Consider the following 18,764-nt stretch of genomic DNA (forward strand, 5'->3'; position numbering starts at 1 on the left):
TGAGTTTCTCTTCTCTCATTTCTCTCTGGAACTCACTTCACTCAGGCTTTTGTCTCCCCATTCTATGGAAGCTGCACTTTTCAAGGTCATCAGTGAGATCCATATTGCTAAATTAAACAGTAAATTCTCAACCTTCATCTTCCTTGACTTATGGATACCCTTTGATATGGCTGGTAACTGCCTCCTCCTTGAAATACTTTTCTATTTGGTGTCTGCAACACCATATTCTTCTGATTTTCCTCCTGCAAATGGCCGCTACTCAAAGTTCCTTGCTTGTTTCTCATCTTTTCAACTTCTTTATTATTGGGGTTACTCAGGCCTTAGTCTTCGGCATACTACTTTTTCCTTCTTTGGTGCTACTCACTTTAAGGTTTCAGTCAGTCCACACCTGTATTATATAAACATGATAAATTAGTGACTCCCACAGTATATATCCTGACAGGTGCTTTCCTTTGAATTCCACACTCATATATTGTCTACTCAACATCTCTGTTTAGATATCTGTATTGCTTGTGCAATACAAGCTGCTTTAAAAAAATAAATCCCAGAATCTCATTCAGTGGCTAACCATAATATAACTTTATTTCTTTTTCATATAAAGTACATACAAATTAGATGTTTCTGTTAGGTGATTTATTCCATCTTATAGCTCTATTATCTTTAGTTCTTGGTTTCTAAGATTGCCGAATTTATCTGCCTCAAACCAGTGGAAGACGCATGGACGATTGTGTATAGAAACGTTTTATAGGCCAGGTTTGGAAGTGGCTCATATCACTTCTCACACTTCACTGTCTAGAGCTCAGTCATATGGCCACACTTAATTGCGAACGAGATTGGGAAAAGTGGTCTAGTTGTGTGCCTAGATAGAAGAGGGGAATGGGTTTGGTGAAGAGTTAATCCTTTTCTGCCACAGATTTCTAGTAGGTACCTCACACATAACATGTTAAATCCAAATTCCTGACCTTCCTTATCAAAACCTATTCTCGGGAATTCCCTGCCAGTCCAGTGGTTAGGACTCCATGTTTCCACTGCAGGGGGCATGGGTTTGATCCCTGGTCAGGGAACTAAGATCCCTCAAGCTGTGCGGCCAAAAAAAAAAAAGAATCACCAAAACCTATTCTCACATTCTCTTCCATTTTTGTTAATTCTATTCCTCCAGTTTCTCAGGTAAAAAACTATGGCCTCCTCTCCTCTCATACCCCATATATGATTTGTTAGCATGTTCTTTTGATGACTAAACCTTCAAAATATGTTCAGAATTCAGTGACTTTTTACCATTTCCATTGCTTCCTCTTGTTCCCAGACATAACCAGCTTCTGGATTGTTACAGAAGTCTACAAACTGGACTTCCTGTTTCTACGATCACCCTCCCATGTATACCAGTGCTCTTGCAGCAGCCAGAGTGATCACCTTAAAACGTTGCAGATCATGTTTCTTCTCTGCCTAAAATATTCTAATGTTCTCCTCATCCTCAAAGTAACTGTTTGATCTCTACTTATACTGAGACTCTTCATCCATTCAAAATGGCCTCCTTGCAATTCATTGTCTTAATTGTGTTTACCTCAGGGCCTTTGGATTTAGTGTTGTCCTTGCCTGAAATTTTCTTCCATATGCATAACTGCACCTCCTTCAGGTCTTTGCTCAAATGTTACTTTCTCTTGAAATCCTTCCCTAATCATCCTATTTAAGATATAAACATGTCCTCTGCTCCCTTCTTGGTATTTTCTATTCCTCTTTCGTGTTTCATTTTTCCTATGGCACTTCTTGTCCTCTGTGGCAGATACGGCTAGCTGATCATCATGGTTTCATGCTGTCTTTCACGTGTAGGTTTTTGCTGGGAGATGGCTACCCGGCCAGTGACCCCATTTCCCATGTGGAATCATATGATTTGGTAAGACCCGTGGAATGTGAGTAGAGGATGTGTATGTCATTTCTGGGCTGAGTTGATGTAGCATCTACTGGACCATTCCTATGCTCTTTACCCATTTCTTCTCTTAGCTTCAGGACTTTGATGTGTACTTTAGTTCTAGGCCTCTATTACTCCATGTAACATTAATTAGCTTTTTACATCATATGTTTTGGAACCCATTTTATTTTGAACAAACTGCCTTGTATCCTTGAAATTTTCTTTTATGTGTTATTCATTTATTGCCTACACTGTATTTCAGAGAACTTTAGGCAAATTTCAATAACACATTAATAGGCTAAATCAGAAAAATAGGAAATTTAAAAATTAATGATGAAGACCCTCATCTTGTTTAAATTATTTCAGTAATATACTTACTTGTGTCCTTATTTCAGATATTTTTTTCCCTCTAATCTAATTTTTGTATATTTCCAGAGTTATTGTTCTGCAGTCACAATAGCCACTTAAAACTCATTCAGTATTTCCCCATTGCTGCAGGATAAAACCCAAACTCCTTAGTATGACATGGCTGGTGTCAGGAGCTAACCTAGCTGGGAGAGATTGTTGAGCTAAAAGGTGTCAGGGTAGCTGATTAAAGTGACAAACCAAAATGAAAGAGTTAAGCCTTTAATTACTTAACTGCAGTGGAATAAGCAAGAGTTTAAAACTGCAGGACTCCCCTTGTTCCATTTTCCTCCTGGAATATTGAACCAGGGGACAGTCAGATGAATCAGCGTGGATTGGTTTAGATTAGTGTAGAAATGGGGGTGATCTCACGGTTGAGGGAGTCCTGAACAAAAGACTCCAGCAGTTTTATGGACTCTTGAGTTTGGAAGGAGGCAAAGGGGAAGGGCTCAAGTGGACTGAGTGAGAGTGGGGAAAAGTGTCTTCACGATTTCCCCTTTCTCCTCTAGTAAGAAGGCCTCACCAAAGGCACCTGAGGAGGACCAGTGCCAAAGCTTCAGATAAAGAAACCTAGGGATGAAGGTGCAGAGTCTAGGAATGCAAGCATGTAAAGAGCATGACTGGCCAGTGGAGTCTGAGTCCCTGTCTGTAACTTTGTTCAGAGACTGCAATGCACTGGCTATATACCAAGTCTGGTCTGAGGGGAAGGGCAGCTTTCCCCAAAGATGCCTGGCAGGTTAAAGTCTTTGTAATTGTCTGTGGTTAGGCCTGAAAAAAAAAAAAAAAATTCACACATAGTCCAGGAGTTGGACTCCTCAGATGATTCTCCATGATCTGGCTTCAGCCTATTTCTGTAGCCTCTTCTTTGGCCACTTCTTGCCTTATACCCTCCAAAAGTTCTGGAAACACTTAACTTTGGCATATATCTAATTATTTCTTACTTATTTGGCTTTGCTAATGCTATTCCTTCAGGAAGAATGCTTTTCCTTTTCTTATTCTCCTGGTTAGCATCTGTTAACTCTTAGACTCAATTTGCATGTTATGGCCTTCCAAGTAGCCTTCTGTTACTTTGGATACCGCCCCTCCATTGTGTTTTCAAGGAATGTTTTGAATATATTAAAAATTTCTCTTCATATATCTGTTTCTTCCTTTGGACAGTGAGGTCCTTGAGGATAATGACTCTATCACCAAATGACTCTTTAAATCTCCAGTAGCTGACACAGATCCTCGTGCATCATTGGTGCTCAGTAACTGTTTGTTGACTAAGTAGGTGAGTGAATGAGTGAAATATAAACTCATTAGTTTTTCATCCCTAGTCCTTTACAGTATGGCCAGGCCCCAACCTTTCTTTTATACCTCATTTCCTACTGGGACCAACCAAATAAGATTGCTTAATTTTCTGACCTCTGTACTTTTGCTTATGCTCTCTTAAAAGCCTACAGTGCCATCTTCTTCCTTGTATATCAATTGAAACTTGACCCCTTCTTAAGGATCTTTCTCAAAAATCTCTTGCTCCTTAAAGCATTTCCTGATCCCTTTAAAACATATGTGATCACTTACTCCTTTTTCTGAATTTCCAAAGCTCTGGATTTTTACTTTTCTTATGGTGTGGATCTTATGCCATATAATTCTTTGTTTGCTTATTTTATCCCATTTATTAGATTGTAAGCCTTGAGATTAGAGACTCTGTTTTCCTCATATGAGTATATCTTCTAGCACCTCAACCAGTGCTTTCCAAATAGTAGTAGACATTCAAAAAAATATTTGTAAATGAATATAATTAAGCCAAAGCAGAACCGGTTATTAAGAGCCAGAAAAAAATGAGTTGCAGTAAAGAAAGAGGGGAAAATAAATCACTTCCGAATGTGAATAATTGCTTCAAAATTGAAAGTACTAGAAAGTTTCTAGGAGATGACAGCAACTATTGAAAGAACTGGCTTCCAACTGTCTTAAAAACCTGGAAGTGTAACATAATAAGCCCATTCTCCCCTGTGGATAAGGAGCACATACTTTTTGCTAATTTATCTAGCTTGCAAAGCACAGTGTATATATTTTTTCTTTTATGCTAGTTAAAATCAGTTGTTTGCTTTTACCAGTATTTCCCTGAGAGTTTTGGATTAAAGGCAGGAAGTGTTGGATTATGCTGGGTTGCTGATGCATTTCAGCCTTTAAATTATTTATTTAAATATATCAATGTCATACAATGGAGGCTGATATTTCTTTGCATTTTCCTTCTCTCCCTGTAACTTGTAAACTATCTTAAGAACAACAACAACAAAAATGTGATATAGGGCCCGAGTTTGAGAGAAATGGATGTCCTCAGTGCCAAAGCAGTGTTCTTTGCTATGAGATTGGGCTCATATACTATATATGGTTATAAACCATGTACTTTTTATACATTTGGGGCAAGGGATAGGAGTTACTAGAAACAGTCAATGAATATTAATAGCTTGCAGACTTTTCAGTTACGAATGCTGACCTGCACTACACAATACTTAGTATTTACTTTAATTTTACTTATCTAATAAAGAGCAAAAGAGCTTTATAACCCCTTCCCCTACTTACCAATCTAGTAGCCTTGCTATTTCAATTTTGGGTGATGCTAATGCTGGAAAAATTACATATTTTTAATTGTTCTTTATTGGAATGTGTGCTAATAGTTTGTCATGTAATTTATAAAAAAATTAGGTCCCATTCTAATCTGTCATTTTATAAAAGGGATGTTAAAACTCATACCAGTACAATAAACTGTCATAATGAATATATTTATGGGACTAATATGAATATCTTACCTAAAATAGCACGGAAGTAGCATTACCAAAACCCTTCGGTAATGGAGAGTCACAGATGTGAAGTCTATCTATGTTTCTTGGTAGCTAAATTACTTGACTTCTGAGTCTCAATTCTGCACCTGTTAATTTGGGATTATATTTCTAATTTATAAGGTTGTTTTGAGAATTAAATGAGATCACATGTAAAATACTTAGTAGAGTGCCTGATACGTTATTGGCAATCAGTAAATTTTAGTTCCCATCCCCTTTCCAGGAGCATAATGTAATATATTTCTCAAGAGAGTGAGGTCCTATCTTCCTGAGGCTTCAGATTGTTCTCTGTGTGCACATTGTCCAGCCCTGTGACTATTTACTACCATGATCCTGAAGCTTGAAGACTGAAGACAGTCTCCAAATACAGCTTAAGCCTCCATTCTTTCATCTGAGGCACGTTTTAATACAAATTGAAAATTCATAACAGCATCAAATAGAAGGACTAGATACACTGATTAAACATAATATTGATTAATTAATTGGGACACCAAATTATCATCAATATCAGTGACTTGGAAAGCAGGTTAAATTTGGTTTCCCAATGAATCAATGTATAATAAAGCTTACATTTAATTTTTTATTTTATTGAGGTCCAGAAAGATCATGCATTTATCATCCTTACCCATCCCAGACATTCTCACCATTTTCTTACTCATTTTCCTTTACCTTCCTTATTTTGGCCTGGCAGCCAAATTAGTCCTAAATCTTGAGTGAATTTAGCCAAGTGCTCTTTTTACTCCTGCTGTTAGGTTGCTGAGTATAGCAGGGGGTGGGGAGGATCACAGTTGTACAGATTAGTGCCACTATAGACGAATGGTTTCCAATCTCTGCTAGACCTTCCTAACTACTTAAGTCATCCTTAACCTTTCCTATAGTCAGCTTTCTTTCATATTCCCCAAGACAACTTTTCTGAATTTTACCCCTCTATTCTATTCTTTAATCGAAACCCTACTATTTAATAACGGAAATAGAAATACTCAGACCAAAATCAGGCCTTCAGTTTTTCTTCTCTTTAACCCTAAACTTATTTATTAAAATGCAGAACCTTACAGCTTTCCATCTTGCCACAGACAAGGAAGTGACTTTGTTTACTTCCAAAGTAATCATGCTCTTTTCACAGGATCGTACCTCTTATCTCTTTCTAAAATTTGTTCCTTCCCTCCTCCCCCCCTTTAGACTTTGTCTTTTCCACCTGCACATATGCTGAAGTCTGTTCTTTACCCTCTTTAAATTACCATCATATCTCCCTCATTCCTTTCATTGCCCAAAATTTTTAAAACAAAGTCAGTATTAACTGTCTCCACCAAAGCATGAATTCATTACTTCCTAGTTTTCTTTCACAATGGTAATCAAATGGCTAATGGCATCACCAGTAATCTTTATATCTGTTAAATGGTTTCAAAGGCAAGAAAACCTGACTCTAACCGAAGTGAACTTCCTCACTTAAACTGTGAAGAAGTGTATTATCATTCAGAATAAGCAGTGTGGGTATGTAAAGGTGTTGGGGCAGGTCCTCAGCTCCATTTTTCTGTAGTTCTTTCAGTTTTGTGTCCCTGGATGTGTAAACTTTTCCCCAGTCTGGCTTCTTTATGGTTGTATTATAGCTGCCAGCAGCTGAGTCTAATATTTCCTCGTTCCAGTCAATCAGGAGAAAGGCAGAATTACTGTCCCAACTACTGAATAGAAGTTTTGCATTTCAGATTGGTGAAAAAATGATTGCCAGGAAATTTAAGCAATATTTGGCTTAAAGCTAGATTCTGGAACCAATCACTGGAAGAATGACGGAATTATCGTAATTGGCTTAGAGTCAGCTTTCTATAAGTCATTGAACCATCCATGTAAGAAGTGATAGATATTACAATATTACAAAATTGTAATTCTTAGGAAAGAGTAATTAGGAAAATTGCAATTCTAAGGAAAAGGGAGAGGATTGACTGTTAGATGAGTAACTGAGTACTTAAATTTTGTAATCATAAAACCCAGAGATCCCCTTAAATGGAAACACTTCAAATGTCCATGAACTGATGAATGGATAAACAAAATTCGACCCTTGAGCTTGAGGGGGTTAGGAGCTCTGACACCACCCTCCCTTAAGTTGAAAACCCATGTACAGTCATCCCTTGCTATTCATAGGGCTTGGTTCCAGGACCTGTGCTGGACACCAGAATCCAAAGATGCTCAAGTCCCATAGTCCACTTCCACATCACTGGGTCAGCATCCACGGATTCAACCAACCGCGAAATTGTTCAGCGATGTATTTATTGAAAAAAGTCAGCATACAAGTGACTCACGTAGTCCCAACCCATGTTGTCAAGGGTCATTTGTATATCAATACAGTGAAATATTTTTCAGCAATAAAAAGGAATGAAGTACTGTTACATGCTACAACATGGATAGACCTCAAAAACATTACGTGAAGTGAAAGAAGCCAGAAAACTCTACATACTGTATGATTCCATTTATGTAAAATATCCAGAATAGGTAAATCTATAGAAGCTAATCATTGCCAGGGGCTGTTAAAGGGCTTTTAATCTTTTTTTTTTTTTTTTTGAATCACGTTTGAAGTCACTGGTGATATCGCTTTAAGCACATGTTTTATCAAAGTAAATGGCATCTAGAAGTATCCAAACACTTAATTTCATTATTAACTGAAAATAATGCCTTATATTTACATAGCATTTTTCTGTTGTTAAAGCAATTCCATAGACTTCATTTCATTTGATTCCTCACAACAGCCCTGTTGTAACTGAACAAATTACAATTATTTTATTAAAGCAATGGAGGCCCAAAGATGATAAATGATTTATGCAGGTCATAGATCTAGTACATGGTACAGCTAAGGTGATTATCTTTACTTTAAAAGAAATGAAGACAAAATATTTTTATATCATATCCAGAAATTTTAAAGACTAGTGGTTTTTAATATAAATTACTTTGAAACTTTAGCTGCTGTATATTTTATACTATGAATTAGTTATAAATTTGATTTTAAAGAATCTCCCTTAAAAGATAAATTAGACTCAGTTCTTTGGTATTGGAGATAGAGATATTGGAAATGTTAAAGAAAAAATGCATTCTCATAGTCCTTAGGCTCTCCAGAAAGTTCCAAGACTAATAAAAAATGCCTTTAATCAGTCACTTACAATTTGACTTGTTTTAAGACTGGTCCAAACTTCAGAAGCTCCAGGCCAAAGCAAACACATTCACCTACCTTCTAACCTGCATACTGTGAAATCCTGTACATATCCATTCCCAAGGAAGGGGGAATATGGGCTGACTGGGAGTGGGTATGGGATTTCTTTGGGGGAAAAAAGCATTTTAAAATTAGATTATGGTGATGGTTGCACAACTCTGTACATATGTTAAAAACCATTGAACTGTACACTTAAACAGGTGAACTTTATGGTATATAAATTATATATCATAAAACTGTTTAAAACACAAAAACAATCAAAAGCTTCTCTCCATTCTTCATCCTTCTGGACATTTTTATGCAGAATTAAATGTTGCTGGCCACTCACTGCTTTGAAGAGTCTTCGCTTCTTTGTCTTTTTTGGCACCATTCTATTTTGGTTCTTCTACTGTCTTATTGATTGTGAGAGGCAATTACTTCCTTCCCTATTTATTTCTTTCCTCTTTTGCAATTTTTTAAATACTGGAATTTCCCAGATTTCATTTTTACTTTTTCCTGTCCTTTCAATATAGTTTTCTCTGGATCTAGCACAATACCTAGCTAATAGTAAACACTCAATAAATTTTTGTTCGACAAATACCTGAATCCATTGACTTCCAAGGCTAATCAATCTCCCAATTTTATATCTCTAGCCCAGGCTGCTTTTCTGAGTTCCCAAGTTATATTGCTTATTTATTAGACATACCTACCTAGACATTATTAGGTATCCATGACATGGTTATTCTCCCCAACCATGTCTACTTAACCTGCATCATTTCCATTAAATAGCATCTTTTTCCCCTCATTGCCCTGTTTTGTCACAAACCTCAATTTTATTCTCATTATCTCCTCTTTTCCTCACCTCCCATGTTGAATGTCTCATCAACTCTTATCTATTCCACTTCAGATATGTCTCTGAAATCTTAGCCTCTACACTCCATCCCCACTGCCTTATTTTATATTGCTGCCATGTAACATACAAGGCTGATCATAAATAATCCGGTGTTAGGAAAGTTTGGTTGTCTCTCTGTTGACTATAAGATCTAAAGGTAACTACTTTAGTTAACTATACAGTGACTTTTGAAATCTTGATTCTAAACCTGTGTTTCCTACCTTAGCTTTTGCCACTCTGAAGCTGCCTTGAAATGATCTTTCTTACCCAAACTCCCTTAGATAGAAGTGCCTTTTTAGGTCTCCATGCCTTTGCTATTTCTTCTGCTTGTAATGCCTTTTCCATTTTGCCCAGCAGACTGCTGTTTATCATTTAAGTTTCTTTTAAAAAGTCATCTTGTTCATTCTTTAATTGATTATTTATTAAGTTCCTGCTTTGTTTCAGTTACTGTGCTTCTTGATCAGTGAATTACACAGACACAAACTGTTGTCCTCATGGAACTTACAAAATAGACCCTCATTGAAAGCTTAATGAAATCTTCAGTCCTCCCAGGCAGGGTTAATTAGGACTTTCATCATAGCTATAAGAGTATCCAAAAGAGTTTCTAGAGGAAATGGCATGTGAAAAGCTCACTGGCTTTGAAGTCCATAGACTCTTATTATTTACTACTGATGGATAAGACTTAGTTTCTTCATCTTTAAAATGAAAATATCAGTATTAAATCATGGCAGGGTTGTTGTGAGGCTTGGTGATAATGTGTATAAAAGAGCATGATGTCTAGCACACAATAGCCTAATGCAGTAAATGCTGTCTACTTTAAAGTTGTATTATTATGGATATTTGATAATTTTCTTATCCTGATTATAATATAAAACAAATTCTAGGCTGAACCTAGCATAGTTTATTTGTATGTACCAAGATCTGGTACATAGTTGGCATTCAACTGGTGTTTGGTGAATTAATTTTTAAATTAGGTTTTTGGGGAAGGTAGAACAGTTTTGTGCAAATGGAGTGGCTACTGAGGTAAGTTTTAGGGCTTCTTGAATCCAACAATACCATTTATTTTAATTTTTTTTTTTCAGTTTTCTATTGTTAGAGTTTTAACTGGTAGTACAGTTAACACTAGATTTTAATTTTCTCGTAACTTACTCCTGGTAAAAATGCTAAGTGAATAAATAAATGGTTAACAGGCTAACAACAGCCAGGAAAACCTTGGGATTATTTCTTGAATAATTGACTTTGTAGCAAAATTATATTTTTAAAAAATATCCAAAGTAATAACTAATTGAATGAAGATGGGTTGCTAGTTATCTCTTCAAGCAAATAGAGAAATACACTGAATAGTACCATTGCAGAAGTTCATAACTACATAAAATGTAATTTTACATAATTAAATAATATATACGATGCTCTTACTGACTCAGTGTAATATAAACTCTCTATGTCAGGCCTCAATAAAGAAAGGATTCTGCTTTGGAAGATGTCCCAATTGCTGGATTCCATACAACTGAAGGATCTTTTTCCTTTTTGTTTCTTTTTTTTCATTAAGACAGCACAGTGCATAGATCACCTGCATTTGATTTATAGTTGGTACTTGGTAAACAGAGGTTTTAGTTAATATTCTTTCTGTCTATCTGCATGAAGGCACAATAGATTTCAGTTTGTGAGATAAAGCATTCTTTTATATTGTACGATATCCAATAGTACCTGCACATTATTTCACCAAGATTTATGCAGAAAGTGAAACCCTTCTAGAACTTAAGCACTTTTATCTTCTAGCTGACAGTGCACTGAAAATGTTTACTGTACTTCTTTTAGAGGTTACCATTTATTTAAGTTGTAGCTAATGTCTAGCATTAATTTTTAATCTAAAACTATAGAAACAGAAGGTAGCCAGATATAGGAGTTAGAAAAACAGGTCGTATACAAATTTAAGAACAAAATATGAATACTAAAATTTTCTAGGATTTAGAACTTTTTTCTGGCCAGAAGAATTTATTACTGACTTCTCTTAAGGTCATCAAGATTTATCAGGTATTGTCACAAGAAAATAGAGGAAAGCTGGAAAATAGGAAATTTTTCTAATATACTTGAATTGTGACTAACAATTCTTTTATTTTAAAAGAATTGCTAGTTTTTAAAACTAACAGTTCTTTTATTGATGTAGATCCAAGTTACATTAAAATAACACTAAATCCAAAGGGATGACAAGCATGCATATATCTGACTAATTTGAATAATGTGTCAATACATTTAGATTATGTAATAATTAGAATATTTATATAGCTACTATTCATTTCAGTAATTAACATTGTTCTACTTTAATAGAATTATAGTAAAACATAATATACCGTGATAAAGTTAATATGAATTTAACGACTTCAGTGAAATAAATGTTAATATTTCTCTTTTGTTCTCTATTATTTTATTCTGCATATTAAATTTTGCTTGTTTTTTGACAACCATACCTATTTGTGGTCTGAACACCTTTTCCTACATCAGGGAAATACGAACTGTGTGACTGCTACTGATAACATCTGGAGAGCCTTGTTCTGTTCCCTATTCTGAAGATTAGATTTAGCTCGAGGAGAGAAAAAGGAGCCTGAGCAAAGAAAGGAGAGGGGAGAAGATAAAGTGTTCTCAGAGCACCGAATCATTCTCATAGGGTGCTTATGCAGCAGTGCAAAATGAGCATTGCACAACTCCAGGAGTGCCATTTACACAAATTTTGATGTAGACAATGCTCCTTCTAGTTGTGCAGTTTAATGGCCATATAGTAGAGCTCCGCTGTATTACATATTTTTTTGAATTCTTATTTATTTTCACATCTGTCTTCTCCCGAGGTCGGAGACAATATCTTAATAATGCCTGTATCCCTAGCTGCTGACTCAAGGTAGAGTCAATCATTATGATTAGAAAGTATTTTAGGAGTCTAATTCAATATCCATCCATTCAACACTGTTAATAGGCTGATTAGATTGCCATACTTTCTCTGAGGAAAACTGAACTTTAAAAAGTCTTATAATTTACATGTGGAAAATAATATATTATTTGAACCGTTCAACTGTTAGAGGAAACTGTGGATCATCCCTTACTTACTGATTCTCTGTTTTAATATTTCTTCCTTTTCCAACTGATTGTCTTTTGGCTCATTCTTATTCATTTGTTTTACTAGATCAAATCACTGACCAGAGTGGGCCCAGGAGGAGAACAAATAGCCTATCTATTGATGCTTGAGTTGTATTTCCTTCTAAGATTTATTTCAACAATCTATCTGATTTTGTTCTTGTGGAAACAGAAAGACATATTCTGTAAATAAAAATGGCATTGTTTTATATTATTTTATGTAGATTATAGCAATGTGTTAAAAGTTTTATGTGTACAAACACATAAATGTGAAGGTTTTTTAAAAAGTGGATAGATAATTAGATGATTTATGCTTAGACTTTGAAATAGACGATTAGACCTATATTGTCATTTTAATCTTAGACTTTGAAATTAGGCCAAAGAAAGGGAGAGAAATAATTAGAAAGAAAAGTTAGAGCATTTAATTTCAGTGTCATCCTCAACTTTTCAAAGACAAATATATTCCTGTTAGTCAAAGGTTTTAGTACTTGGAGCTTGTATACTAACAGGGGACCTAACTACTAGACCTTTTATAGAGAAGGCTTTATTTCCAGATCTAACAGAGCCTAGGCTTACATCCTGAATTTGAAAAGTTTTGGGGATCTTAGTTTTAATTATTAGTAGAAATGGATATAGATGAAGTTTGTGAATGTGGCATCATGTAGTACTAATGTAATTTTTTTGATAGATACAGATATATAGAGGTATAGGTATATAGTGATCTAGATATATATTTCTAAGGTCTCAGAATAAGTGATTTCTCATCTTATCCATGCATGTATTCAGTCAAGAGTCTGTTTCTGAATACATGGAGTCTTTTAAATTTTTCTAGCCATACCATGGTGATAACTCCAAAAATATATAATAACTTATTTAATTAATTCATAAACTTAAGAGTGTTGGATTGATTTCACAAATTTTCCAATTTTGTATCCTTTTTCCCCTAGAAGGGGCTTTTGGAGAGGGGGTGGCAGTATTTCCTAAATAAGAGTGAAATCTTTATATGAATAATCAAAACTTACAGTAAGTTGATGATTGAAACCTACACATTCCCCTTTCCAGTATTGTTCACAAATTGTGACTCATTTTCTTGGTGATAGAGCTTTATACTGAGACTGTATGTTGTTGGAAGGAGCAGAGTTGGGAGAAAACAGTGAATTTTTAGGTCCTAGTCTCTTTCTATGTAAATGACTTTAAACATGATAGTAATTATCTTCATCTGAAAAAAATGAGTATGCCTTTTTTTTTCAAAGAACATGTATTACTCTAACCATAAGAAATTGGATGATAAATGCTATTTTTTTCAAATGAGGTTAATAACTCTTCCATTTTGAGTAAATTCCTTGAAGGTTTGTATTCTACATCACCTGGAGAGACTTTCAAAAGTGTATTGAAATTGTTGTTTTCTCTAGTTGATTTTTGTAATCTGTTCTAGATCTGTGATCTGAAATGAGTGATTTTGCTTTGTCTTGAGACTATTTTAAGTTGTTGTAACAGGAGGTAGACTACTTGTCATGAGAAGATAGTCTGAGATGTAGTTTCAGGGGGGGTATAAAGATTATCATGGTTAGGTATAGATTTCTTTATTTTATTTGGATGGTATCTTTTTAATATTTTGGGTAGAACATTCAAATTTGAAGGCAGAAGTACATAATTAGGGTAAGTAAAACTTACCTCAAAACTTTTTCTACTATGTGAACAATTTCTCAGTTTCTAATGTATCAGTGCTTTTGTTTCAGCCAAATGTCACCATTGTGGCCATTATTTGTTAGTGTCAAAGAGCATAAAAAGAAATATTATAGTTCTGTTTCCTCCTAATTTTGATTATTATTCTCATAGATATTATCTTTGAGTTTCTGGCAAATTTGTGACTGATTTTATAATTCCTCTGGTTTTTCTACTGTATGACAAAAATTATTACACACATTCTTTAATAACCATCAGATTTGACTTCACTCTCGAGCATTATACTAGAATCTATTGTTACCTAATTTAGTAATAATTTTATAATAGCAGCTTAACATCTCTTACAATTTTAGTTGTTATCAAGAAGAATGACATCACTTAATTTGACTCAGAATTCAGAAGGATGGATGAATGAAAAATTAATAATTTACCACCTTTGCATAATACTGAAGCATAGAATATTAGAAGGATTGATGGCAGAAAAGGTTAACAAATTTTAGCAGCTTTCATTAGCTTTACACCGTCATATGTTTGTGGTGCTGACTGAAATAGGCTTTGTAGGAGATCTCAGTCTAGGGAACTAATTACTTGTGCCGATTGCCGCACTGATGAATAGACCCTCATTGTATCAGTCCCCTGAAGACGAGGAGCAGCCTGTGATTCACGACTGCATCCTGGCTGATATTTGATAATAATTTTAACAGATAAATGTAGGTAGGCAGAATGATGAAGTGCCTATCCAAGCTTCATGACTATCAAAGCCATACACATAGCCATCTGTGTACCGCCTTTCCCCCACTCACCTAAGGAGAATTTTATATTATTAATTGAGTTCAAACAACTGTTTTCTTTTGCTTATATGTGTCTTCTGTATGTATTTCTTATTTAATTTAAATGAAATCATAATACTAGTTTTCATTTAAAATGTGGACAGCAAAATAAGAAGAATAAAAGAGCTTTTTAATTTTTCTTTTCGAGGACTGCAATTCTTACACTTTTTTGTATGCCATTTAGATTACTTTATATTTCTTCCTCTTTATGCATGATCAGAATCAACAAAGGAAATCTTTGCTGTTCCCTTGTCTCCCCAGCATTCTCAGAAAAGAGCATAGGATTCCTACTGTTTTTTAAAACTATCTTCTTTAAATAATGCACTATTTGTTATCTGTGCTTTTATTAATCAGATAATTTTTAATCACTGAAGTACTTATTTACACATCTATTTTTGAATTTTTAAAGGTAGCATCTTTAAAACATCAAAATATGGGTAACTTTTATGTAGGTATTTTGGGACTATCAGTTGGTCAAGGCTACTAATTTGTCAAAGCTGACAGGTACAATTTTATTAGCTCATGAAATACAAGTGAGATTTTACTTTGCATTAGTCATTTTTTGCAGAAGTTTTGATTATGAAATTTTTAATTTCATTATTGAAACTTACAGGTTTTCATGTTGTGTACCTTTAGTGAATAAATACTTTCTGCGGAGATTTTTTTTAAACTGTAACTGGAAAAACTTCATATTAGTATTTTCCTTAGAAAATATTTTTCAACATGCTAGATCACGATTAGTTTATAGGAAAGAAAGTTGACATTTATATATTGCCATGTAAAAGATCTACATAATTGGGGAAAATATAGTAGAACTTGAATTGTGTGAACCCTTTAAAAAATACATTTCTAAAAGTATGCTTTTGATACAGCAATTATTGCACATCATATAGCATGTAGTTTTTAATTAAATATAAAAACAGACTACATAAAACAGAAATCCAATCTGATTTGCTTGAATATAGATTGCTGTTTCACTCTATAGGAATGGTTTATTTAAAAACAGTAAATGGAAAAGAAATGCATTTTCTTGTGTTGTTCTAAGCCTCAGGGGCTAAATGTAATGAATATTTTAAGAGATTATTTTAATTAAATTCCTGCACATCTAAACAGAGTAATATTTTATTATCACATGCATAACCATGTAACTGAGATATTCATTAAAGTTAACACTTTCTGGACCAAGAATTCACGGTATGATTTACTGACCTTGTGCAAAAAGGCACAAATTAGGAAGAAAAATGAAGGGGGACAGACTTTGATTAATATAGGTAATGCTATACCATATTTATAATAGCCTTTTCCCTATTCTGGTTTATAAATGCAGCCACAGAGAAAGGTGCCCTGCTGAGGCTGAAATGAGGCTGAAATCAGAGCACATGCCACTAGAGTGTGGGGAAACTGATCACACTGTCAGCAATTCATTTCAAAATGATGTATTTAGTGCTCATTTCACCTTCCAAGAAAAAGGAAAAGGAGTTCCTTAGACTGGAAGGTGATATTGTTATTTTCAAGGACATACCTAAGTTAAAGATTGCAGAAAGGGGAGTGTGAGGTGGAGGGAGAATTAAGAGGAATGGGAGGAAAAAAAAGGCAGAGCAAACAAGGAGAGCTTTATGCAGAAATTCAGTGCTACCACGCTGTTTGATAATTGCTAACATATGTGGCTTCTCTGTTTCATTGTAGTCGTCCTCGTGAGTTCTGGCGCCTCGACTACTGGGAAGATGACTTGCGGCGCCGGCGACGATTTGTGCGTAACCCTCTAGGATCGACACATCCTGAAGCGACACTAAAAACAGCCGTGGAACATGGTCAGTGTATAAACCACTCCTTGCCAATAGCAGCAGGTACAGTACTTGGTAATGAAGAGCATAACTTCATTACTACAAGGTACTGTAAAATGGTCCAGTGCCACATTTCACAGTTATTCACCCCAGAAACAGAAGTTAAATTTTTTATAGTTAGTGTAGGGTCCTATTAAATTATGGTGTCAAGTGTATTTATTTACTATGTTACGCATGCAAAACTTACTTAACATAGACCCTTTGTTTCAGAGTAGGAAGATAAAATATTTCTCCTTTTAAGTGACACATTCAGCTTTGAGTAAATTAATCCAGGATGCCTGTCTTAAATCCATGAATATCAGAAAGACAGCATTTACAAACCAAATACGTTTCTAGGTTCTGTTGTGTGTATATGGTTTTCCCTCAACTATGGTATTTTAGCATGAGATGATGAAGCGGGAGAGCTGGTAATAAATGTCCAAGTGCCTAGATACTTTCTGAGCCTTGATTTGTAGATGGTTGTGATAGACGCCTCCTGGAAAAAGAGAATAGACATTATTTTCATATGTTCCTGTTCTGCATCATTTTGTTATCAGAGCTTAACAAAACATTTTCCGTTTTTTAATATAATGCATAGCACTATGATTCAGTTTAGGTAGAAGCCTGATGAGCAAACTGGAAAAACTGAAAAAGTCCTTTGGATTTGATAATATACTCTCTTTGATCATAGGGTTTCACATAATGTTTTATAATTTTTGAAAGCCAGTTAAGATTTATTGATTATGGGGGAAAATGTACCTCTCCATATTAAATTGTTTTTGATTTTATAAAATAAATATTGGTTAGTTTTAGTAAGATGAGAAATAGTTTTAATTTCCCTTTTTCAGGGTATTAGTTTAACATGCAGCAGCTTATGGTTAAATGATAGTATGTAGTATACAAAGTAGATGTTAAATTACTTTCAAGAAGGATATTAAGAATTTAGATTACAAGTCTGTGATCTTAGGTTTGGCCTCAGTCAGGCAGCTTAACCTCTTGCACTCAGCCTTAAAGAGCCATTTCTGGAAGAAAATGTCCACAATATGTCATCAGATATAACACCAAATGTGACATCAGTCCTTTAAAATAAATGATCATACAGAGAATAGTCAATAACAAAGTGATCTAAAAGCAATAATAGTTGCAGGGCCCTGCATCTTCAACTACAGGAGGTGGAGTAGGAGAAATAAGATGTAGAATTAATTAGGCCACTTTTGCCTTTAAGGTTCAAGTACTTTTTACGTGATGCTATACATTTCAGAGTTATATATCTATTTTTATTTTTCTTTCATTTTGTTTTTGTCTTTTTGGCTTTGGTTAATGACCCTTACATTGAAAAAAATTAGCCTTTTTGTAGTTTTATTCTTTTTCAGTCAAAAAGATGTTACCATATGCACTTAAAATTTAATAAGTATCTTTCTGTCTTATTAACTGTCATTTAACATTGAGTTGTGAGTTCTGAAGTCTATGAATGACAATAAAAATATTTTTATGAAAAATTTTCCTTTTATAGCTGGACAGGGGGACTGGGTTTCTAAAACTGCATATAGGCAAATTGTTAGTCCTTTATCCTGAAAGAAACAGCAGTAACTGAATTTAAAATTTGTTGTATAGATTTAATACAGAGCTTATTAAAATCATTTCAATCAAAAATAGTACATTTAACTTTGGGGAATTATAGGATTTTTCATAATGAATAAATTTTAATTTTGTTGTTGAACTTTACCTTTTAAAATGACATTATATCAACTGTTTTAATGCTAAGAGTCTGATTTTAAAAAAAGATATTTATTAGTAATGCTTACTGTCATTGAATACTTAAAATCCTGTATAGGAGCAGATTTCACTGTAATTACTCTAAATAGTAATTGAAAGTTTAATGTAATATTAATGATATCTATGTTTTATTATGCACTTTTAAATTAAGAGAGAGAAGTAAAGTTTAACATTTTATGTAATTCCATTCTATTTGGTAATATTTTATACTAGTTTCATAATGATTAATATTTAAAGCACTCTGAAAGATTAAGAATATAAATTTAAATCTGAAATATATTTTTAAAAACTAAATGTGTAGTAGATGCCTCCAATTAAGGGGA

At 34.3% G+C, this 18,764-nt stretch overlaps 1 protein-coding gene across 4 annotated transcripts in view; it reads left to right on the plus strand.

Moving 5' to 3' along the window:
• LRBA (LPS responsive beige-like anchor protein) overlaps nt 1-18,764 on the plus strand; it is a 776,641-nt gene that overhangs the window by 448,801 nt on the left and 309,076 nt on the right. For all 4 annotated transcript variants that reach the window (XM_061192552.1, XM_061192551.1, XM_061192553.1 and 1 more), the window contains exon 38: nt 16,529-16,653. In XM_061192552.1, coding sequence (XP_061048535.1) covers nt 16,529-16,653 — 125 coding nt within the window. The remainder of the gene's footprint in view (nt 1-16,528; nt 16,654-18,764) is intronic.

This window comes from Eubalaena glacialis, chromosome 5 (assembly GCF_028564815.1).
Source record: "Eubalaena glacialis isolate mEubGla1 chromosome 5, mEubGla1.1.hap2.+ XY, whole genome shotgun sequence".
NCBI lineage: Eukaryota > Metazoa > Chordata > Mammalia > Artiodactyla > Balaenidae > Eubalaena > Eubalaena glacialis.